This window comes from Athene noctua, chromosome 5, assembly GCF_965140245.1.
Source record: "Athene noctua chromosome 5, bAthNoc1.hap1.1, whole genome shotgun sequence".
NCBI lineage: Eukaryota > Metazoa > Chordata > Aves > Strigiformes > Strigidae > Athene > Athene noctua.
This window is the reverse complement of record NC_134041.1, coordinates 64,799,775-64,824,380: the sequence shown is the minus strand read 5'-3', so window position 1 is coordinate 64,824,380 and position 24,606 is coordinate 64,799,775. Positions and strand designations below refer to the sequence as shown.

Sequence of the window (24,606 nt, the reverse complement as noted above, 5' to 3'; positions counted from 1 at the left end):
TCCTCCAGGACCTAAATTTCTCATTGCTTTTTTTCCATTGCTCCTCTTTTTAATTCTTTTCTGTACATATAGGCTATTCCTCCATTTCTCAAACATGCATAACACTTCCCTTTAAATATCTCCATCAGAATCTACTTCTGCTAAGCTCAGGTCATTAAACATGTAACTGGAAAACAACATTATGCATTTGTAACTAATGTTGATGCTGAAAATGAAGTTCCCTGTTCCTTTTGTATGAATTTTGCAGTCACACTCTACATCTAAAGATCATCTGTGAACCATGAACCTCACAGAACAGTTCTTTGACAAACATCCTGCATGTCTCATCCCCAACTGCACGTGTATCTATCTATTTATCTCTATATTTATCTATATATGTATCTGTGTTTGGTTTTTTTCCATTAGTAGTTTAAGATAATACTGGCCTATGTTTGGAAAATGGCATTTTCCTCAGAGTTGTAGCTTTAGCTAGAACTTTAGCAAAATCTTGAATCTTGCTTCAGAACGGGAAACCTTTCAGTATTTACGGTAAAGAAGCCATGGTTTTAGGTCTCACTATAGATATTCCTTGGGCAGAAACTGAAAATTAGTATAAAAACATACGACCACCCAAAGATGAAGCGAATTTAACTGCTCTGAACACTTCATCTTTGTACCTTACATGATATTACAGCATCTACTAACTTCCTCTAAGCCATTACATGCAGACTAATAGGTGCTACCGAGAAGTCAGTAAGGCAAATTTTGTTAGGAATGACACAAACTCTTAGTTTCTTTAAGGCTGACATTTGGAAGGCCCACGGAAAGGCAGGTGAGCCAGGTTTTCACTAGAGCCTCAGAGGAAACAAGGCGAGGAGGCAACTCTAACATCTGCAATACGCTGAGCAACCTGGATGGTCGCCAACTGTCCGTGCAACTGCGTCCTGCTCTGCTTCCATCCCTCTCCCTAGGTTCCCCAGCTCCTGTTAAAGCAATCGTTTTCTGGAGCCTCTCACTGTGTTCCTGCAGGCTCCACATGGCACCTTCACAACCTCATCCTCTTGCAAGACACCAATGAACCCCCATAAATGCGGACAGAGTATTTCCATCCCGATGAACAGTTCATAACATAACATTGACAACATATTTGCATTCAGTCTAGCAAACTATTTAGCAGAAAAACAATATTCTATAATGAAAAAAATTATTTGCCCTCACTAGCTAATCTCTCACACGGCTTAATGAAATCCAGGAGTCATCTACCCTACTGCAGAAACAGGTATTGAACACAAACTTCGGTAATTTTCAGTCATGCTTCAAGAAGATCTATTTGCTACAGATCTATTAATTTTCTCCCGCTCAATTCAGCTGAACTATACCTCACTAACTCAGTCACTATACAATTAATTACGCATCATTTCTGGTTTGCTGTCATTATTCAAGGTGTTTCATCAGGCTAGTACGGCCTGAATATTTATTCCTTACTGGACATGTGCCACTGAGAGTATTTCTGAGCTGGCAAGACATCAGTTAGATGACTCTTTTTTCATCTTAACCTAATGACCAAATTTTACACTCCATTCTCCTAAACTGCCAGCTAAGAAGTAAGCAGTATTGCTTAGCAACCCGTTAACTGCTTTCAGCCAATTTGTGCACTGAAGTAACTTCTTTATCCTTGGAAATCCTCAAATTTTTTATCACTACAATTCCTCAAACGATTATGGGACAAGTCTCAAGGAGTTTGCAACAAGCTGAACCTATTTTACATCACACTCATAAATCATCAGCACGCAGACATAAACATTCCCAGAAATATATGATAGCTTCAGATCCCTTTTTAAATAAGAGATCAAGTCAGTTCTAATAAAATGTACGCAGGAAGAAATAATCCAGTTCAAAGAGCATTTTTTGCAGGAGTATATATACTTCTCTGTGTTTCCAGTTTTTAGCACACTGGTAGTTTTTAGCTATCAAAACTAAAAAAGGGAGAGTTCACAGTTATCAAAGTACTTTTTTTGGGTGTCTGACTATGCAAAGGAAATGTGGCACTGATTTGCACTTGCTTGCCCCTCTTCCACATGTTTGCAACCAACAATTTCAAATCCTTACAACAAAGCCACATGCCTTTTAGAAGACAAATCTGTTGCTGTAGATTTGTAGAATAAACACATTCCTGCTCACAGGACATGTGTCTGCAACTGGCAACAGGAACTTTATAAAACACTATTTAAGAGAAAAGGTTTTGAATATCAAAAAAAGGTCAATAACATACAGTGACCTTGATCAAACAGACTTTTTTCTTAAAACTGACCTTCTATTCACTAACATTTAACTCTTGACTATCACACTAGCACTTGAGTACATGTATCAAAAAGATTTTTTTTTTTTTTTGCCACATGCTGCCAACAGAGAACTCTCAATCACAGTTTTTTGAACGCAGCACTGTAGAAAAAATAGGTGTTGTATTACACCCAGTTTTGCAATAGAGTTTCTTGAAGAATGAAGCAAACTTGATATTTTACAGAAAAACTGAGTGATAGATGTCAATGCCAAACAAAAGATACATCAAAAAGACTGACTTTTCCCCCACCCTCTGGCTTGTACTCACTATGTAGCAAACAGAAGTTCTTTTGAAGCACAATTACATTAAAAGATTATTTTTTTCAGCCTTTATGCTCCTAAATACAGTATAGAATCAAGTACAACACTGATTTTTTACAGTTACTCTATACCTAAGTAATTGCTAATGATTACTTGAAAAGAAATTTTTTCAATACAACAATTTCGCTTGCTTTTGTAAAATGCTGACATAATTTTTGCAGGCAAATGCAAGCAGCATGATGTTAAGAGGTAAGTTCTTGTTCCTGCAAGCAATTCTGTGGTGACGGCAAAATGACTGACTCAAAGGACTCAAACCAAGGCGCAATGTAACGCTGAGGAAATGTATTTCTCCACTAGAAGTTATTTTGCATAAAATTTGCTAGAAAAACAAAATTTAGTTAAAGACTTACTGGACTGTATGCTGAAAGAAAGTTTTGTCCGTGGAGTTATTGGGGGTGGTGTCACTTGGGAGCTGGGAGGTGACGGAGAGACGGAGAAACGTCTTTCACTTGAAATGACATTTATGACTTGGCTTTTTGGTCTCTGTGGTCTTAGTGGGCTGATCTGCACGGGGACAAAACCAGCGAGACAGTAAAGGAATATATCTTGTTACTGAGCAGCGTGCCTTGGGATGCTACATTTTTCCCACTACCTCCTAAACAGTAATAGGGTGATGATAACATACAATACTTCTGATTTAATGCAGTATTTCACATCTCCATATGTTGTTCCCTTCTCCTCAGGAATCACAATGAGAATTAATGCACACATCTTCCCCTAGCCTGGCAAATTTTTCTGTGAAGCAATGAGCCAATTCCCCAAACACTTGCTTAATAACAGCTAAGGAAGTTTATATCCTTACACAAGAGTATACAGCACTCAAAATCATCTCTTTCTTCGCACGTGGCTCTACTTCCTTTTTACAATTTATTTCTTTAACTGTTTGCATGGTCAAACTCGCTTCTGAGGAACACATCATCTTTCCAGAAACACTTTCTTGATGGTGCATGTTTGTGCTTGTATTTAATTCACTGAAATATCCCTACTGTTTTGCTTCTGCTGCTTCATAGTCCATTTCAATTTTCCATCAATCCCTGAAACGATACTTGTAATCTGACGGGCAACTAATGCTTTTGTTAACGAGATTCCTTTTACTGAGTTATAATTCTGAGCTCCACTGTTTGTTACCCACCCATCGGTGCCTGTATTTCTAATAATCATGGTGAAGAAAGGGATTTTTTATTTCTAAGAGATCACAGAAAATGGAGCAGCAGTCTGAAGTTAAGAGGGGAATTACATCCAAGGTGATGCATTAGGACAAAACAGAAAATGCCAGCAGCAATTCATGTTTTCTCGAGGAATTTTGTCTTTTTTTTTTTTTTTTTTTTGAAACTATGTTGTGAAGGAGGAATCTAAAACGAGGTATGAGGGCTTCCTTTTATTTTCAGAAAACAAACCCTAAAAGGATTTGCATAAAATCTTGTGTCTCTGAGACTTCTACGAGAAATGGATGACCATAAAGTAAGTAACTTTTTTTGAAAGTTCATCAAGACCTCAGGGTAATCTTTCATTAATCTGCCTGATACTAAAGTTCAAGTCCAAAAGACTCCAAAGGTTTCTTCTTTCAGGATCTTTTGAAGCATGTTTTTAGTAGAATGGATAAGCAAAGTAATCACTTTCTCAGAGGCATGTAATTATAAAAAAGCAACTCAGGAAAACACACTAATCGAAGAGGAGAGCTGCAATGCCAGAATCAAGAGAAAATCCAACAACTAGAATGAAGTTCCCAAGTTAATCTGGTCTGTAGCTACTTATCTCAAATAATTTTAACAACTTCTGTGATTGGCAAGCGTGGTCCTCTTCTTAAAGCTGCACATAAATCACGGTTCTGCTAGGGAATATGAACTCTTTGGAGACCATTAATCCATAATGAACCCAATGCTAATTTTTTTCAGTCTAATGAAAGCAAGATCAATAGTGAGTGATGTTAGATGTCACTAAATCAATAAAATGTACAGCCTGTTATTCTGATTTCTAACACAAGCTTTCGAGCGGCCTGTTAACTACCTGGCTTCAGTGTTAGGTTTGCTATCAGCTCATGGAATCAAAGAACTAGCAATGAGAATTTACATTAAAGAAGTTTATGTTGTACTTAAAAGAAGATATAAATCTCTAGAAAACTATAAAGACGTTATTGATCATCTTCACGTACCAAAGTGCTTAATTTATCTTCTGATAAGATCACAGTAGTACAAGATCTCTGTAATCAGGGCTTGGGTTTTGATCAGTCAATAAATTCATTATGAGTACAGTGAAATTTGGAAAAAAGTATTTAAGCCATACAACTAGACAAAACGGTCTCTGAATGCTTCGTTTAAAAGAAAATGTAAGAGCTCTGTGCAATAATTCTGAAATTTCATAATCTTTCCACGTTCTTCCATGATGATCATGACTATTAATTCGATTGGAAAAAAAAAAAAAAAAAGGAGTTCCAACATAAGAAAGTCCATCACAGTGATGGAAACACCCATTTGGTTAGATAACAGCATGTTTGGAAAGAGGAGCAGAAGCTCTGCAGAGATGGAAATGACTGCTCTCTGACATGCCTGCTGCACCTCCCACTTAAAATATTCTCTGTAAATTTGGTATCGTGCTTGCAATTACGTTGCGCAAACCGATTAGTAGTGAATAACAGAGGATCCAGAACAGATTCATACATAAGGTTATTGATGCATCCTTCCCTCCTGAAAGCAAACCACTGATAACCACCTATTAGTGGTGGGTGAAGAATGATTTAGAATATGACTGTTATCAGAAAACAGGTAATTGTGTGTAGGGGGATAAATGTCTGAAATTGGACTTTTGACCTGTCAAACACAAGCCTGCTCTTTGCCAGCTACAACTGGCACTGGCTGGTTGTAAACTGTGATGACACCTGGATGAAAGAGAAGTGACACACCAAACCCTTCTATTAATAAACAGACACGAGACAGTGCCAGCAATTACGAGGCTGACCACACACTGTGCTTCTGAACGTAGATTATTTTGACATATCCCATCATCCAAATCCCTCACGGGTTCTCATTTACTCCGTCTCACCCGTGACGAGCTTGAGTGCAGTTTTTCCAGGCTGCTGTGTATCCCGCAGCATCACGTTAGACCAGACTTCATCACCCAGTCTTGCTCACGACGTGGCCATCGTGTGAGATGTGCCAAAAGCCACGCTGCAGTCAGCACGTCGGGGGTCTGCCACATCATTCCTACCCACAGAGCCACCTCCTCTACCGCAGGAACAAAGCAAGCCTTGGCCAATCTGGTCTTGACAAATCCAAGCTGCCTGTTATTCTTTCATTCGTTTTCTTGAAGGTACTTACAAACTGTTGTCGTGCCAAACAAAAGCATGTCTTCTGCTGTAAAACCTCCAAATATTTTAGAAGTCAGAACTAAGAATCCATTAGAAAATCCGGCCAAGAACTGAAATCTTGTCATTGAAGTAGCGACGGTACAAGCAGTTCTAAAATTCTCAGCAGAAAGAATCCAGTAGCTATAATACAAAACTAATAATAGTTTATTACTAAAATCTCACTTTAAAAGCTCTTTAAAGCTTTATTTCAATTTCCCTTTCTATTCAAATCTGGATTCCAACTTTTTTGGAAAAAAAAAAAAAAAAAAAAAAAATTCCTTCATGTCCCCCCTGTCCAATTCATCACCATCTTTTTTTTAAGCCTGTAAACTTTCTGCTTCAAAGCTCCTAGCACGGTAAATCAAAATGCCCTTTTCTTCATAAAACACAGCACTAACAGTGCTTTGGCAGTAATTTCAGCTTAAAAAGGGAACCTGCACACAGTGCAGTCCACAGAAGTAGAAGAATGTAAAAGCTGAATTCTTACCCACAAAAGATAACAATTTTCCTTTTATATCATTCACGGGGGACATATGTCTCCAGAGTGCAAAAATTCTAAGACAAGACAAATTTTATCTTTAAACTGCTTGACATTATCTGTACAAAATTCCTGAAGGCAGGAGTGGGAATTGTACAACCCCTCTTGTAAACTCATCTCAAAAGAGCGTTTCCTCTATTTCACCTACAAGAGTAAACGAGCCACGCTAACACCAAGCATTAAGAATTACCTTGGTCATTTTGGAGCTCATCAAGTGGTTTGCAGAGACTGAAAAGGGAGAGTTTTTCTCTCACCAGTAAACTCCTTTTCATATTGATCTGTGGATTTCAAGAAGCTCAAAGTAGCTGCAAGTAACTAATTCTGACATTTAATTACCCTCCCTCTCTATAACCAGGGGAATATTAGTCATACCAGTCATGCACTGAAAGCTCTTGACTGGGAAGAGTGGAACACTTGAGTCAAACCATGTTGGGCTTTGCTCATTTTCACTCCTCAGACGACAAATGGAAATACGCCTTGAAGGGTTATCATGTCCTCCTTTCCAGCCAGCATTTGCATTTTCCCAGTCATAAGCAATCTTCTCCAATATCCAAGACCTCTCAGAGACGACAGTCATCTTGTAGAGACATCAACCAGCTCTCCAGCACCCTTGGACGCCTCCCATCTGGTCTCATGGATCCGTGCAAGTCCAACTGACTGAGCTGCCCTGAAATACAATTTTCTTCTCCTGTGGCTAATGCTCTTCTCCCACAAGCTCTGCTAATCCACCTAGGGATCTGGGAGACACAAGTGCAAGTCTTGCCATTGCAATGTTCAGGCTTAGTCAAAACATGACTGCTACGATGTCCAGAGTTGAAAGTATTGCATCAAAAAGATAAGACATATGGAACTCTATGTAAAATGTATTTTCTGTCTGAAAACACTAACAATGCTCACCTGGCTGGCTTTGGCAGGAGGAATTTCCATTCCATTTATACAGACTAGGACTGATCTAAAATTTACTGAAGTCAATGGAAAAACTCCCTTGCCTCCAAAGGAGTTTGGATGAAAAGCCAGAGATGTACAAAAGGGATTTTATCTGAGTTTTTTGCTGAGCTAATGGTCTATGGCCACATCAGACAATAGAGCTCTGATCTTTCAAGATGTCAAGAAGACACATCTGAGAGATTAGCTCATCTCTGGATGGAAAAGGAGGAGTAAATCTAGAAAACAGGAACTATGGCTGAAAATCTAAGTAATATTCCGCTCTAAGTACCAAACAGAAAGACTTGAAGGATCGAGTCATCACAGGTCAGGGAGAAATTGTTTTAAGAGTTCACCAACGGAAGTTAAAAGTTGACTCAACGAGTACTCCTGCAAATCTTGAAAAGAACATTACATTTATTTCTGGAGGGCAATTTTTAAACTATTGGCCTCAAAACAGGTGTCCAGGCAGAGATTTGGAGGTCACAGTTAGTTCATGCACTCCCTGCTCCAGCATTAAATGGCCTTGCTTTCAATTTCAGAGCTAAAGCTTCTCAACTTACCTAAGCCTTTAGGACAGTTTCAGTGAATCAAATATACGCCAAGAAGAGAGGGCTTAAGAGAGATATGCCCTGTAGTTAATATTCTTACACACAGCCACCAGTGGAACTGCTTACGATTTTCTGCTCAAAATAGCCTTTCAAGAATACATAATTGCCATCCATGAAATGACCTTGTAACATTTCCACCAAAAAGTGTTTGCAGTAGTCAGCTGAAATATGAGAAAAACCCATCACGATCTATTGGGAACCATAAATTCAAAAGGCTGCTAAAATGGCAGCATTTATTTCACTTAGGATATACCATCTGTTCCTTTTATCAAATAGTCATACATAACTTTTGGTAAGATTTCCATACGAGATACCTTTTTTTTTTTTTAACACTATGAATAAAATCTGTATTGTTGATTCATTATCACATATTAACATCATAGCGTGTTTTCTTAAGAGTTACTTTTGGTCTAAAAATTAAATCATAAAAATCAACATTTTTATTTCAAAAGAGAAAGAACACTGCTTGGAACTAGATAAAGCATTACTTGCTAATAAAGTTACCGTTTCTGAAAGGATCACTGCTTCAGACTGCTGCAGAGAAATATCAGTAGATTTAAATTCTTTATCAAATATTTCTTGATGCTTGCTGTTCCTTTTCTCCTTCTTCTTTTCCTTCTTATCTTTATCTAGGTCATCCTTGTCCAATTTATCTTGAGACCTAGAATGCATTTTTTTTGGCAGGAGGGGCTCCAGCACAAACCTAAAGAAAATTGTGGTTGTTTAGATCAATCATTTACTATTTTCAAAACACCTAATTTTCATTTACGTATTTCCCAAAGTCTCACTTGACTTTACGATGCTTTGCTAATCCAGGAAGCCACAATAGAGAGAAAAGGAGGAGGCAGAAAGTCGTAACAATCGTAATTGTCTTACAATAAAATTTACTGCAGAACTGCTGAAGAACCAGTACTGCGTATTTCCCTCCTCTGTAGTAAATGTACTGATTTGCAGCTATGCAAACTCCTGAGTTTCACTGTATGTGGTTTACATAAAAATGAGTTTCTCGTTCAGCATTCCCACTCTATAAGCTGTGGCACCACGGCAGGCGTGCCAGCAGACGCCTGGAAACTCCAGTGGAAACCAGCACTATACGAGTGCAGGTAGTGGTACCATGAATTAAAGAAATGTCACCCCTACCTCCCCCGCACCTTGGAGGCAGTTCGTGTATCTACCAACGCCTCTCAAGATTTCTTTAAAAATTAGCCAAGTACCCATCAGAATTTCTTTAAAAATTAGCCAAGTACTCAAATTCCTTGTGGACTTTTTTTTTTTTTTTTTTGGTGTGTTGGGGTTTTTTTGTTTGTTTGTTGGGGGGTTTTGGTTGGTTTTTTGTGTGTTGGTTTTTTTTTTTTTTTTTGGTGGAGAAAGAGGATGTATTTACTCTCCCCAGAGAAGGAGTAACAGTTGAGAAATTGTTTTACACGTGTCCTTTCTGTTGAATGTGCGCAATACAAAACCCTTTCTAATCCTCATAACTCATCAAAATTACAGTCCCTTTGCACAGAAAAATAAACAGTATCACCCTTAATGCCAAGGAAACGCCTATACATTGCACAATAGCACGAGGTACAGAGGTTTATCCACAGACACAAGCACCACTCCTGTCTGCAGTAACACCCCGTGTCTGTATGTTTGGTTTTGCAGGAGGACATACATCTCCATCCGAGTGTGCCCACACATACCCACACCTCTGCTCACCTACAGCCCGCCCTGGTGAGGGGGGGGCAGGAGGGTTGAATTTAGTTGTTCTGGTATTACGGATAAACCCAAGAATGAAAAACTGGTCAGATAATAACGAAGGGCAAGGTTAGTTTCCGAAAAGTGGATGTATTTTCCCACCTGGAGTACTTCAAGTGTGTGAATACAGGCAAGGCTGATATACTACTACCATCAGCTCTGCAATTTTTACACTCCATGACTATTTTTTTCTGACTACAAATGAAAAAAAATCTTTAGGGGTTCTATGAACTTTGAAAGGAAAACGTTTTTATTTTGTAGCGAAAACACTATTCTAATACTGGAACTTTTTTTTAGCTATTTTTCACTCAGTAATTTAAAGAAATCTCTCTTCTCTCACCTGTTTTTAAAGACTAGTTTAAATAAAAGGTAATAGTTTGCTCTAAATGACCTAAAATATTCTTAGCTGGGCGAAGTAATTTATAATCTAATTTATATTATAAACTAAACAAACTACTAAAATCATAGCCTAGTCGAAATTACACGGACAGATTTTTAAGATGTCTGAAACGATCACAGATAATGTTTTTCATTACAGAACTGAAACCAAACCAAAAACACCCAAAGAAACCAGCTTACTTTTTAACATTGGAAAAGTATTTACCACGCCATGGGGATGGTACGGGCCCCAGACTTTGCTGTGAAATACTGGAGGATTCCTACTTTGGACACCGCGCGGTGAAGTTATCCTAATCATCTCCATTAGCAGCAATATCCAGCAACAATATCCAAAATTATTATTATTTTTTCTGCTCTTTGAAGCACTAAATGCCCTTCAGTTTTCAGCCTCATTTAGCTCATTTGATGGAAAGATGCTCAAACCAGTTCCTGGGGCGACAGCCCCTAAGCCATTACCCTCGTAAGCAAAGCCAAAATCACTCGGGTTGGGAAATAAACCCGCAAGCTTTTTTCATCCCATTTTACAGACAGGGAAAAGGGAGGGCAATGACTTGCCCAGGGCTACAAAGCACATCAGTGACAAAGCCCAGACCAGGCGACACCTCTCCAGTCACCCCATTTAGCCATCTGAATTGCAATTTTAGGTGCTTTTGCTGGGCTCCGCTGGGCTGGAGGGCAGCAACAGCCGCCTCACAGCTGACTGCAAGTTTACAAGAGGAACTGCCATTCTTCAGACAATGATTAATTGCTTCCCTTCCAGGCATTACTATAATTAGCACTATTAATTATTTGTACGCATCGTATCGGTGATAAAATGGGCTAGCACGCCATGCTCCTACTTGGAGTACACGAGGACTTTCAACAGACAGCAGCTCACACAGGCACACCGGGACTTCCCTGCTTCCAACCACTGCTTGTAAGTACTCGGATTTGTACTTCTAAGTCCCATTTTAAGCAGTGAGTAAACCCAACATCCTTTTTTAAAGTCAGGCTTTTATTTATACATAGAACTGGGAGCTGTAAACCACACACTATGTCAACGTCTGCTTTGAGTTTTTACTGTTTAAAAGCTCCAAAGCAGGAGAAGCTAGAGACAGCATAAACAATAAATTGGGTAACCTGGGCAAGGAAGTCTGTCGGCTCCATTTTTCATTGTGTTTTTTAGTTTCATCTCTAGTCTCAGAATTAACATATGAAGAGGGGTGAAATGGAAAGCAGGGGAGGACAACTGACCATAAAACCCAATCAACTATGGTAGGTACACGGGTGAACTTCTTCCAAGTTAGTAGTGACAAACCACTCCCATGATTTTAAGGTAACTTGAATTTTTGAGGTCTTTCATTATGTTATTTACAACTGATGATTTTTCTTCTCCTGCTCCACTGACCAAGCAAATGAGTGGGGGTTTTTTAATTTTTTGTTTTTTTTCAGGTCTTCTCAGGGATGACAGCTGTTAATTATATTTTCCCCACATGCATTCCAGCTGTATTGCCCTGAGCTCAGAGCTGGAGCTTGAAGTACACCGTGATCTTTGTGAGGCTTTTTTAATATACAGGAGAGTCATGAGGGTCATGAGACCCTCCAAAACTGCTAAGTGACACCTGCCACTACGAAGCTGGGATGGAGATGAAAAAATTAAGAAAATGGCATCCAATGGAGGAAGAAAAAGACATATAACAGTTTTGAAGGAAAAAGGAAAAATAGCTGGAGACAGGCAGGGAAATTATCAGTATTTTTCCTCTGAGATAAAATAAAGCTGCCCACTAACCTGGGATGGTAGTTATTCCTAAGTTCCAGCAAGACAACTTTTATGGATGAATTAGTCAAAATGCATTATCATCTCTGCTGTCCTACATTTTTATGAGCATGACTCACCATGTATATGTTACAGAGGGTAACGTAATGAGAGCTGAACTGTGCTCTGTTTGCTGTTCTTCCTAATGGGTAAATAAACTGTTTGTAATCAAGGTAAGTATTGTGTTGGTCCTTAGGTGCTGTATTTAATTTTACTTGAAGGTTTTACTCTCTAGTCAGGTAATAACTCCCTCTGAAGGTGTACAAGGGACACTAATGTTTCTAGCACATCTCTTAAGTTTGCAGCCCTTCAGAAGGCTTTTAAAAAACTGCTGCCTTGGTCAAATACTGAGTTTTTGGATTAAGGGAATGCTTGGGGGGTAGGGAAGAGGGAGAAGGAATGTTTGAGGCTGCATGGAAACCCCAGAAAGAAAACAGATAATGTTGTTCTTTTGAGGGATGCAACTGTGAGGCAAGGCTTATCCATAGAATTCCTGGTTCTCATGTGAAATATCTTGATAATTCTTGAAGTACAATCTTGCCATAAGCAGCTTTTCCTCTGGCAGCAAAAGCGAGAAGAAAAGATTGAGCAGTTAGCTAATCCTTTCCTTCTCCCAAGCTCCACCTCTTTACCAACAGGACCAGCTGAACACACGTCTCACCACCAATTCTGCAAAAAATCCCTTCTGAACTGCTACACTCGCAATACTTTACAAGGGGAAAATCTATCTCCTGTTTGCTTGGGAGTTTTTGTTTGAATGCTTAGGGGGTTTTGTTTAACTTTGTTTTAAAAGAGGACCGAGAAGAGCTTTATATTTAACTTGGTTTAAAAAAAAAAAAAAAAAAAAAGACAAGGAGTATATCTTGAGATAAATGTCTATATAGTTTGGGATTTTTGGCCAATGTCAGGCTGTCACTTACAAGCACCATCCCCACCTCACATTAGTTACTCATGCTGCTGTGTCACATTAATATTTGTGGGGTATTACGATGAACCAGATCTAGAAGAAAACACACTGGGAAAAGAGCCAACTAAAAAAAAAAAATCATCCCACAGCTCCTTATGAGATCAGAGAAACGCTCCCGGCGCACACAGGAGGAGTCAGGAGGATCAGGAGTAACACCGCGATAGCACCGGGACCGGGAGCGGGGTGGTGACAATCCTCAAAACCTACAGATGCGCACGCCAGGTCAGGCTTTACAGAGATCAGCCCCCAGTGGCTATTTCTTACGCACCCATCCGAGCCAGGTCGGGAAGGCGTGCTGTCGGAAGAGATGGAAGACACCGATGCAACGGAGAGGGGTCTTGAGGACGACGGCATCGTGAAGGACCTCACCATGGAGCGGGGCCGACTGCCGCGTCTGTCATCCAGACTCGAAAGCTGCAATAAAGAAATATAAAATCTTACTTCTTAAATCACAATATAGCTTACGTCTGGGTACCGAGCGTAATGTGGAAAGGTTCAATGGCTTTTTACTCCATGTATAGTTTTCTACTATCTAATTATACATTGTGTTTAACAACAAAGAGACAAATCCTAAAGAAAACCCACTTAAAGGACTAAGGAAGAAACATTCAGGTCCTCATAGATACAGGTATCATTTTAAACATATTCCAGAAATTCATTTGTTTTAATGGTATTTACATGCTTTTTTACATCTGGGCTTTAAAAAAGGAGCTTTCTACAAAAACCTTTTTTTTCTTTTAATCCATCTGTGCAATTGAAGTGACTGCCCTGTCAGTATATTTAAATGAAATGGAGTTGTTTAAAAAAAACACTAAGAAGAACTTTATGTCAAGAGAGCCAATTTACAGAGTGACATCTAGGTTAAAAAGAAAATATATGAAAGGATTTTTTTTTGTTGTTTCAGACAATTTCAGAGTTCTGAATATTTATACAAGCTTTGTTAGTCATTAATAACTGATGTATGCATAAAATAATTGAACTCTTTCAGTCAACAAATAAGAATCTCATGCTGTTTAATTACAGGTATATTTTCCACCCTGTCAACTACTGGTAAATTGGCCTTGTACAAGGAAGACAGAAACGATAAAACTCCATCAAACCTGACAATTCTTACTGGTGGGTAGAATGAAATTAGAAAGATAACACCACCTGCATATGACTTTCCAGTCATCTCCCCAATGATGTAAATGTATATTATTGAAGTGACTGACATGCAAGTATCATTAATGTCAATTATTCCTGTTCTCCTTAGGAATAAATTACTATTTGAACTTTTTTCTGCCTAAATATAATAGCAAGATGGGATTTGAAGGACTACAAACAGAACACCACTTAGGATACCATAACGACTGGCACGTTTCCCATAAGGTCTCAGTGTTCCCATCCCATTAAAAAAAAAAAAAAAAAAGACAAAAGTGAAAATTAATCTCTGAAGGAAGGCCTGCCATAAAATACAACGGGATAACTCACTGGCATGTACTATTCCACCAAGGTTTTGGGCACTCAGAGAACATCACTTGGCACGTTTTTGCTGCCCTGTCTGCTGCATCTTCTTTCTTGACCCCTCCTTAGTGCAGGATGCTCTGCATCCCCCTGAGCAGAGAGCCAAAGCTCTCTCCCTCACCACAGGCCGCATCATCCACTTTTCAAAATGAATCTCTGTGGGATTTTCCAGAGATAACATAGAACCAAATTCACACCCTGTTTATACTGATGGGATTGGCATAACAGCCATAAACTCAGTGACATGCACCCGCTAGTGACCATCATCAGAACTGGATGAAGAGGGCGCTGGTTGAAGGCTGTTTGGGTGTATCTTGCTTGTTTCATTTTTTTTTTTTTTACAATCAGTTTAGTGAGTGCTGCTCATTGAGGGGCAGAAATAAAACTGGAGAACTTCTAATTGCTATAATTTGTGGGTTTTTTTTTTTCCATTTCTCAATCTTTTATTTCTTAATTTCTTTAGGACTAGATTGTGACGGAGGCCCCATCTGATATTCTTGCCTTGGAGAGTTTAAGGATGGGAAGTGAAGAAGTGCAATTGTGCTTTAGACACTGAGTTTTCCACTACAAGGTGAAAAGCAAAACTGAAGATGCTTTTAGCCTCACGAATGCAGAGATGACCTTCAAAATCTGAGCCCACGAAGTAATATCTGCCTCAATACATACACAAATTGATGCAGCACCTCCAAAAGTGATGACCCATCCCCAGCTAGGGCAACCATAAAATTTGGTGTTTTCATTCGAAAGCCACCACTGACTTGCAGGGAAACACCTGCATTTGATAAAATGTCCTTCACCTGCTGGGACCTGCTAACTGGCTTTCTTATTAAAAGCCAGTTAATAAAATCACAGTGCAAGCTTCTTCTCTGCTTCCAGGGAAAGCCAGGGATGGAGACGAGCCGGCAGCCCAAAGACCAGGCTGGCAAGTTGGCTTTCCTGAACTATGGCCCAGTAATTAATGGTCTGCTGGTGATTTTCTTTTTTTTTTTTTTTTTTCAGATGGCTTTTGCTGACAGAAAGTGGATTGGCACAATCTTAAAAATAAATCACTGCTTTTCTAGATGGTTTGGTTTTACTACCAGTCCTTTCTGTGGGAAATGGTTTCTGGTATAGTATATTCTGGACATCAATTTGTGGAAAATGCCTATTATCCTAAACGATGCCACACTGTTTGCTCATTTGGAGAAAAATCATATGCTGTTACAGGCCACACGTAACATTTTCTCTAAACCTTGGAGAAGTGCTATAGCTTGAAATCTAACTACATATGTTGAAGCAAAATGAACACGTCAACTCAACAGGGAGTAGATCTGATAATTCCAAGTCTGGCTAAAAACCTCTGCAGCAAAGGGGGGGGACCCCAGAATTTCCTGGCACTTCCAACGTGCCAAGGACAGACCACTGCCACCACGGCCCCCTGGGGTGCCATCCTCCTCCCCAAGAGAGCAGGGTGCGTGCTGTGCATGTGGATCTTTTCTAGTAAATATATGCGCTCTGTTTTCTGGAGCAGTGAGAAGAGATGTACTGCATATGCAAGTTTCACGTTCTGCCTGTCGTTTCACAAATAAAGCTAAAAATTATAGCACATTTACAACACCGCTGTCAAGACTACCAGCAGACAGAGATAAAGCTCACCCTGGCAGCCTTCAATATATTATTAGGACATCAGCTCCACAAAGTCAGGCTTAGAGCAACTCTATCCACTTCCATCTCGGGTTTTTAAATCACTTTTAAAACGGATTCATATAATAGCACCCAATCCGTGTGGCTTTTGAGTGGATTATCAATTACAGTCTCAATTATGAAGCTCTATCCTGTCTTCTTGCCTTTTTCTCCAATGGGTAACGCTCAAATTAAAAGCAGAACAAAACCCCACTGGAAATGTCACCAAATTCTTGGCTGTGCCTGAAAGTTGAAGCAGCAACTGCAAATAGCTTGTTGGAATGACAAAAGCAAGAACTCCAGCAGTAAATCTCATTAAGTAGCCGCTATCTCTTTATTGCCTGCCTACATTTAGGGTGGTGCCAGAGTACGCGAGGCTGCATACCACTGTAGGGCAATGCAGCCCTCATGTCTCAAAAGGAATTACATCTACGGAAAGGTGACATTAAGCTTCAGAAAACCATGCTATAGTGGCACTTTTTTTTTTTTTTTTTTTAAACCCAATTGCTTAAAACTGGGATATTGAAGAATATCTTGACTTCAAGGAACAGATCTAGGTAATTCAGAAATTGTTCCCGTGCTAGACAACGATAGTAGCATCATCTCTTACAGCATCTGCACAGTATTTAATGATTTGATGATCACTGAGAACAACCAGGCAATGCTGCAACAGCATTGCTTTATGAATCTGTGGTAATTATAATACAGAAATACACAGTTGCCTGTAATTTAGAGAAATTCCACATATTTAGGAAACAAAAAGCTAGCAGGTAACTTACGACAGCGCGGGCCCCGTACTGTTTTTCCACTTTGTCTTTGAGCTGCTTGAAGCAAGCTTCCATCCGCTCGTGGAAGGGCCGCAGCGCCTCTGTCACCTTCTCGCCGTGAATCCGGATGCCCTCTGCCAGGAACGGGATCTGGAAAGCAGAGTTATGCTGCCTGGGTCTGCCCAGTCCTTCCTAAGCAAAGGGTTAGGGCAAGACTCCCACAGATGTTGCAAGAGGAGTGAGAGATCTCATGGATTACTACCACCACTAATAACAACAATTACAGTAATTATTATTATCATCATCAAATGTATATAGATCACAACACAGTAAAAAAGATCTGAAAATCTGTTACACATGGTTTCCTTTTTTTCTCTGTTAACCAAAGTATTTTAAAATTAATGCACCGATAGCTCTGCCCAGCAATCCCATGCTGGAGGCACAGCTGAATTTATCAGATAGCACAAATCCTCCTCTGATGTTATGTTCGCAGGCCCCCCTACACGCTGTAGTTTAAAATGGCAAACTGATGAATGACAACTCTCACACCAGGTAATTAACATTGGTTCTTTCTCGGTTTCATGAGAATAAGACCTTGAAGGAGAAAAATATCGGTATGTTTTCTTTAATAACTGCTATTTCTAAAACTGCAAATGAGCTACATCCCTGGACATGTATATATGCAGAGCAGTATTAACTAAGAAAACATATAGTTTTATAGACTATACATTACTCCTTATAAAAAAAAAAAATTCTTTGGGAAGAAAACAGGAGAGAAAAAAAATTAAATTAATTATCTTTTATAACCGAAAATAATCACTTCTCTTCAAGGCTTCTATCACAAAATATCCATGCCAACACAGGATTATATAATTAGTTCATAGTGTGGAGGTGTAGCTGACCTTTTAAAATGTTTTCAGAGAGACATTTTCATTCCCACAGCTATCCAGACATACCATTAGAGTTTTCTACCTCCAGCTTAGGAAAAATATTTCCTCTTCCAGGTCCGTTTCAGCCCACACAGTGCTCTGATTCTAACTTAGATATTCTCTGCAGCAATCAAGCTAAGAGGCTTCTTCTTAATAATTCATAATTAAATCATAATACTGATTAAAAACAGATCTTTCTAATAAGACCGAGCAGCAATCAGAAGGAGTAGCGTTATTAGTAAGGAGAATAATAAATACACAGATGAATTACAGATGAACAAACTCAAGAAATCTTATCAAGATGACTCTCTGTGATTCGGCACTATTTAAATGGACGTAGTTTCTTCTCCTAAAAGGCTACAAAGAGAAGTAAGAATAACGACACATTTTTTTTACTGGAGCCACTTCTTTTTGTAGCCATATGGATTTGTACTCTACAAAAATTAAGCATTAAAATCAGAAAACTTCCCTGCTCTGAGTAAGGAAATGAATTTCCAAATTTTTGTAATTATCAAGCCACGCTGTGACCCTCTATTTTGCAGGGATAAGTGGTCATTTGGCCTATTTTTTTAAAAGAACCTGCTGACTTTTTAAATGGATTTTTTCCAAAAACTCAAATTACCAAGATGAGGTACATGCGGGGTCTGAAGCTTCAGCTCTGAGATAATTTTTACAAGAAGAAAATGCACTAATGAGCCTGTCCTAGGGATCAGCCATCTCCAACCTAGAAATTTATTACGAATTGAATGACATTTTTCATAGGGAAATGTCCCAGTCAGGAAGAAAGAAATGTAGATGCTTCCTTCTTGCCCCAAATGGAAGGTGCTAGGGAGGGTTTCACTGTTGGTATACACCAGGTATATACAACCAGCCGTGGAGATCTTCGGGCACGAGGAGAAGCACAATAATAGGAAAGTTGATGGCCAGGTCTGCTGGAGTGAGTGTGGGCTGGGCTGGGAGAACATGAGCACCTAAAGGCTGGTGGCCTCCTGGTGCAGGAACTGTGGGTCAAGAGATCGAGCAACAGGCAAGAGGAGACACTGACTATAAGGGAATGAAAGAAGACCAGAAACCACAGAAGAAAAGGCTTGTTATTAATTCAGAGGCTGAATTTAATAAACTTCCCATGGCTTTGCTACAGAAATTCTGTGAGATTTCTGACTCAGGATATTTGGTGTCCTGGTCCAAGACCACTTAATCCTTTAAACATTTATTAAGTACAGAAGGAAAGGACCTTCGGACTGTTTGACCGTTTCCACTTCACCACCTTCTACCAACTTCAAATTTTCTCCTGTATCTCCTTTCCAGACATCGACACAGGGAAATCTGGTGTCGAGTGACACTGAATTTTAAACCTATATGAATTTTTGTTGGATAAGGAGGCAGAATTTTGCCACATTCAACAATATTGCCAATTCCTTTGGCTGTGGAATGGTGAGTTTGCTTATGGCTCTATTTCAAAAGACCCCACAGGGCACCCTCACCTTTGGAGAGGTGAATGAAAAAGTAAAGGTAACGTAAGTAGCTGAGCTAGAAACAAGTGAGCTGAATGAGAAAGGAAACCAGCTCAGGATAGCACTTACTCCATAACTCTAATTTTGGTTGATTTTCACATTATATAAAGTTCCACTGCCAACTTAAAATTCTTCCCTGATTATTTTTCTCTTTTTTTAAAGATCTTGATCTGCTTGGCTGAAAAGAATAAAAAAGCCACACACACATGAATCATTAAAATGAATATAAAATCTTAAAACTGAAAAGAAAATATTTCATAATAATGGCATCATAAAATGTGATCGTAAAAACTTAGTCCTGTATGATACAGTTCTTTCAGCTATGTAGAAGTAGCACAAGATTTTTATGTGACATACTAGTTTTGGTATGCTGTAAATATATTAGCTAAATGCAGAGTGACTAATGTCATCAATCATTCATTTCATTACCATCATTTCAATCAATCATTTCATTATCTTCATGTTAAAATAAAAGTTTAGCTTGAAATCATGTAGTTGCGTGGAAACATTTTTTTTTCTAAGTTTGAAAAGCACCAAGATGGACAGTGTTTTATTAATAATATTGATGTGAAATTCATAGACAGAAAAAAGGCATACTTAAAGCTCACAGGAATTTTAAAAGGATAATATCCTGAAGAGCATGAATTCCATAGCACAATGGAGAAAAAGTTAAGGTAAGGGGATAGAAATAAAATTAAATTTAACTAGTCAGCTGTTAATATGATTGTCAGGCTACTATTTCACATATCCAGATTGATTTATACTGCATAAAGAAAATCTCCGTGTGATTACGAAACTCCAAGCCCCACATTATTGAAAAATGAAAACTCATTTTTGCTTTCAATCACTGTCAAGCCCGTGATGAATTCAGACCACTGCCTCACTTTGGAAAGTTTCCATAACAACTCCCTCGCCTGACACCAGGACTCGGCAGTCGGCTCCCTGCCCCGCTCCCATCCACTGACGCTGCCTCTGTTCTGAAAATGGAAATAATTTGAGTGGAGGTTTAAGTCTTAGGATACGTTAAATGTGTATGGAACATCTAAGGTAATTTAAAATCCCTGATTTCCACCGTGAAACGGCTGGACCTTTTAGTGAAAAGCACCTGCAGATAGAGAAATACTTCTTTGAATCCTTATCTCTACTTTTCTGGTTCCTATTGTTTTGGAAGTACAAGACCGATGGGAAATTAGGTATCTAAACCCACCAAATAATTAAAATAGAGTGTGATTAGCTGCCACACATATTTTCAAATAGCAGTATTATTTTAATACACAAATGTCACCAAAGTGAATCTTTGGTGAGAAAAAGTATGTTTGTGATTCACTTGAAGTATCGCTGTCAGAGGCAAAGACAGAGAGCTGACATCCGGTTAGTCTTCTGGGATCAAATTATTTTCCTCTATAAAACCTAAAGCTCCTAATATGTAATCTTCTGTAAGAGCTCACCAGACAATAAATAAATAAATAAATAAATAAATAAATAAATAAATAATTTTTTTGGAACACCGAAAGAGTTTTTATTCAGGGATAGTTTTATGGTCTTCAGAGGTTTGGTGTTTTTTTTTTGTTTTTTTGTTTTTTTTTTGTTTTTTTTTTGTTTTTTTTTTGTTTTTAATATTAAATTCCTTATCTTTGGTTCTACTACCTCTAAGATTGAAATCTATAGAAATGTAAATTATTCCCTTTATAATAAAGGCAAAACTGAATATAAAAAGATAATGATGCCCTTTATTCTTCTGTGGCAAAACCACTAACAATCATACTGGTGGTTTATTTAGTTATTACAAAATTATCTTGAGACCACTGGAAAATGTCCAGTATATGACTATGGAACAAAACTGGAATTATTTCTTGTTTGTCCTGAAAAATATCCTTTGGTATATGTACATGCAGTTCTTCATGCAAGAGGGTTCTTGCTCTGTCTCAGGCACAGGGCTGGGTTCCATTCCTGTTTCAGGAAATATCAACTGTGTGACCTTACATTTAAATGATTTCTGCTCTAACATGTTGTGATAAAAATACCAGGTAATTTCACATGCTTTATGAATCCTTAATGTTTTTGTACATGTTCAGCTATATAGCAAATGAAGCAAAGGTTTCACAGCATCTAGATAAATTTACCAAATATTTTGCATGCGAGTTAATTTTTACATTTAATATTCTGTGCTAAAAGGTACTGTAAGTACACATAGGAAGTTTAATAAATGGAAAAGATGTTGTTTGAAGGAAAAAAGTGAATATATGAAGAAATACCATCCCCGTGCATACAAGCAGGAGGCTGGATTCAGGGTTAGGCATTTCATCTTACTGTCTGAAAACAATTTCTGAAATCAGCCTTAGAAAATTAAAACACAAACCTAAATTGCCAATAATACTAACCACCATTATTAGAAAATATTTTCTCATTTCATATAGATGGGATATTTTCACTGCGTTATGGTTACGACAATGGTTTATCAAATGACAAACGACGTCAGATTAGAAAAGATGAACTTCAGCTCATGTTCCAAGACAGTTTTAAATGGCAAAGTAGTCTGTACGGGTTTAATGTCTGAATTTTCTCAAAAGTGACACTAAACTGTCTTTGTACAGCAGTTGGCACTGACCAACCTGATTTAAATTTTTTTACCTGCCAAGCAATCAGATCCTTCAGTTTTTCAATCTTGTCATGGTCTTCTGGATGTTCGTGCATATATTTTTCAGTAAAAAAAGCCTAGTAAAGAGAGAGAAATGAGCAGTTATTTCAGAAAATGAATCAATGTCTACTACCATGGAAGAATTACCTACAGGAAAGGTAAATGAATCAAACCAAGAGTTCTGCAAATTAGCAGTAATAGCTACAAACGCAAAGTGAAAATCTAGAAAAGAGATACAGAATTTAGCGATGTTTTAAGGTTAAGGCATTTATCTTTTTCAGTCGGTAAAGCAGGCAGATGAGCACATGGTGATCAAGACCAAACCTCATGGGCAACCCTGCACAGGACTTGGCACAGCTCTGAAATGCCTCTCTAGCAGTTCCCAGGGTATAAGAAGTTTTAGCTGATGAAATGGGTGAGAGTTACAGCAGGACATAAATGGATGGATGCAGCAACATGTCTGTCAGCATGTGCCTCCTCCATTTATATTATGAATTAGATGTTTGTGTATGCTAGCTTAATATGATTAATATTCACAATATATGCAATAGACACAGTGTTTATAGTTTCCCAATGTTATTATCTTATCCCATATAACTTTAAAAGCTAACGTTGTAAACATGCAGTGAAGAATATTTAGACATTTTTGCAACACACGGGTATCTCGGAAGTCTGCAACATTTGATTAGTCCTTTAAAAGCTCGTGCATTTGAGAGCAAAGGAGAGAATTGCAGTCGGTTACTTTGGTCACTGAAGTTCACCCAGAAACTTCAGCTCTGACGTCCAAGCACACAAGAGCACACAGTTCCTCCTGTCATCAGTCTCAGCATCTCACTCGAGTAAGCAACTAGCCACCATGTCCCTGCGTAAGTACTCTTGGTACTAAACATACCGACTCTTTCTTCAAATGCAGAAAGGCAAAAATTTATCCAAAAATATCAGAAAGACATTAAAAATGGTAAATTTTATGCTGTGTCCTAAAAAGCACATTTAAGGGAAAACTCATGTAGCGTTTATATACAACTCCCCCCAAAACGTGCCCAGTAGCACTCCAGGAGAGCCCAGGCTCAAAGAGGAGAAGCGCTCCAGGACAGATTATTGTTACCTTCTCATAGTTTGTGAACCCTCCCATGACTGCAGGATCCACAATGCCATTAAGTAGCATCGAGAGAGGGTTAATGGGTAGATTTGGATCATTTAAATGCTGTTGAACCATATTATTGATCTTATCGTTTGTTAGCTGCATGGTTTCTATTGCGTTTTCCAGTGGACTGATTTCAACCTAAAATAAAAACAAAAGGAGTTTTTTTTAATCAAGGGGGAGAGTTTTTAACCTGACACAGAACAGGCTGTCCACCAAACTACCACGATTAGAAACATTTTAGGCATTTTGGAACAGAAGGTATTTCAACCATTAATTAACAGAAAGGGTGGTTTCAGGCATTTCAATATTTGGTATCTGTATATTGTGGTAACTGAAAGGATAATCAATATCAGTAGAGACAGTTAAAATGCATTTTGCTGCTCTAGGACGGATTACATCCCAGCACAACAGCACAACATCCAGAAAGGCTCTGACAGGAATCACGTGAGGTTTTTTGGAGGATTAAGGAGAACATTGGAGATTACGAGTGAGGGAGTTTTAGCAGTACAAAGAAGATCCAACTAAACGTAATATTAAGAAAGAAATGCTAACAACATGGATTTTCTGATGGAAAATGTAATCCTAAGCAGCTCAAAAATCAAGAAGATATTTTTTTCAGCAATTACTTTTCTGTATTTCCAAGGACATCAAGTTTAATACGTTGAAGACATGACTTCTGAGGTATCTGCTGTGCTTTTTCCCATGAGGGCACATTCTCTTCATCTGAAGGAACTGAAGGAAGAAATTTTCTTTCTCACACAGCCTGCACTCCAATGGAGAGAGCTCCTCAGATGTCTTCATGGGGTGAATTAGCTCTTATACTGTGTAAAACTTGCTTTATTTTAACCGACTGATTTCCAACTATTATTTATGACCAGATACTGTGTCTTTCGGAATGACAGTTGCTCATGTCGAAAAAACAGTATTAAAACATTTAAAATATTGCTAAAATATGTACATTTAGTGAATGGGCTAAGAATTACTAACTTGCAGCAACCCAGAGTGTAGACAGTCCTCACTGGAAGACATAGCCTACTTACATTAAATAAATGATGTGGTAGGAATAAAAAAAGGAAGGTTAATTGAGGCCTGTGAGGAAAATGTAAGTGTATATTTGATTACACCCTAATTTACATAAATGCTACATAAACAAAGAAGCACTTCTACCTGGCTATCAGTTGCTTACCATGTTTCTGAGAACCACTTATAATCAAATCTCTTTAGTTGTTACTCTTACACCTGCCATCTGATTACATCAAGGATGTTTTAATTAGCATTTTAAAAAGTAGGCCTGGTGAATTATTCTGGAAGGCAGGTAACGAGCCCGATGTTTGTGCTGTGGCTGTGGAGCAGAGCAGGCTCAGACAGACAGACAGACGACGACCACGTTCAGAGCTGAACGTGCTACGGGTGGAATTTGGGCTGGGAAAGTAAGAGCGCATTCAGCATCTGATTCAGCCAGAACCGCTGCAAACATCATCCGCTAAATTTA

The 24,606-nt window shown here is 38.6% G+C and overlaps 1 protein-coding gene across 2 annotated transcripts in view; it reads right to left on the bottom strand.

Moving 5' to 3' along the window:
• Positions 1-24,606, bottom strand: part of DOCK1 (dedicator of cytokinesis 1) — a 314,808-nt gene that overhangs the window by 13,596 nt on the left and 276,606 nt on the right. For both annotated transcript variants that reach the window (XM_074907950.1, XM_074907951.1), the window contains exons 45-50: positions 23,076-23,252; positions 21,964-22,047; positions 16,902-17,039; positions 13,226-13,371; positions 8,561-8,759; positions 2,991-3,144 (exon numbers count right to left, since the gene is read on the bottom strand). In XM_074907950.1, coding sequence (XP_074764051.1) covers positions 2,991-3,144; positions 8,561-8,759; positions 13,226-13,371; positions 16,902-17,039; positions 21,964-22,047; positions 23,076-23,252 — 898 coding nt within the window. The remainder of the gene's footprint in view (positions 1-2,990; positions 3,145-8,560; positions 8,760-13,225; positions 13,372-16,901; positions 17,040-21,963; positions 22,048-23,075; positions 23,253-24,606) is intronic.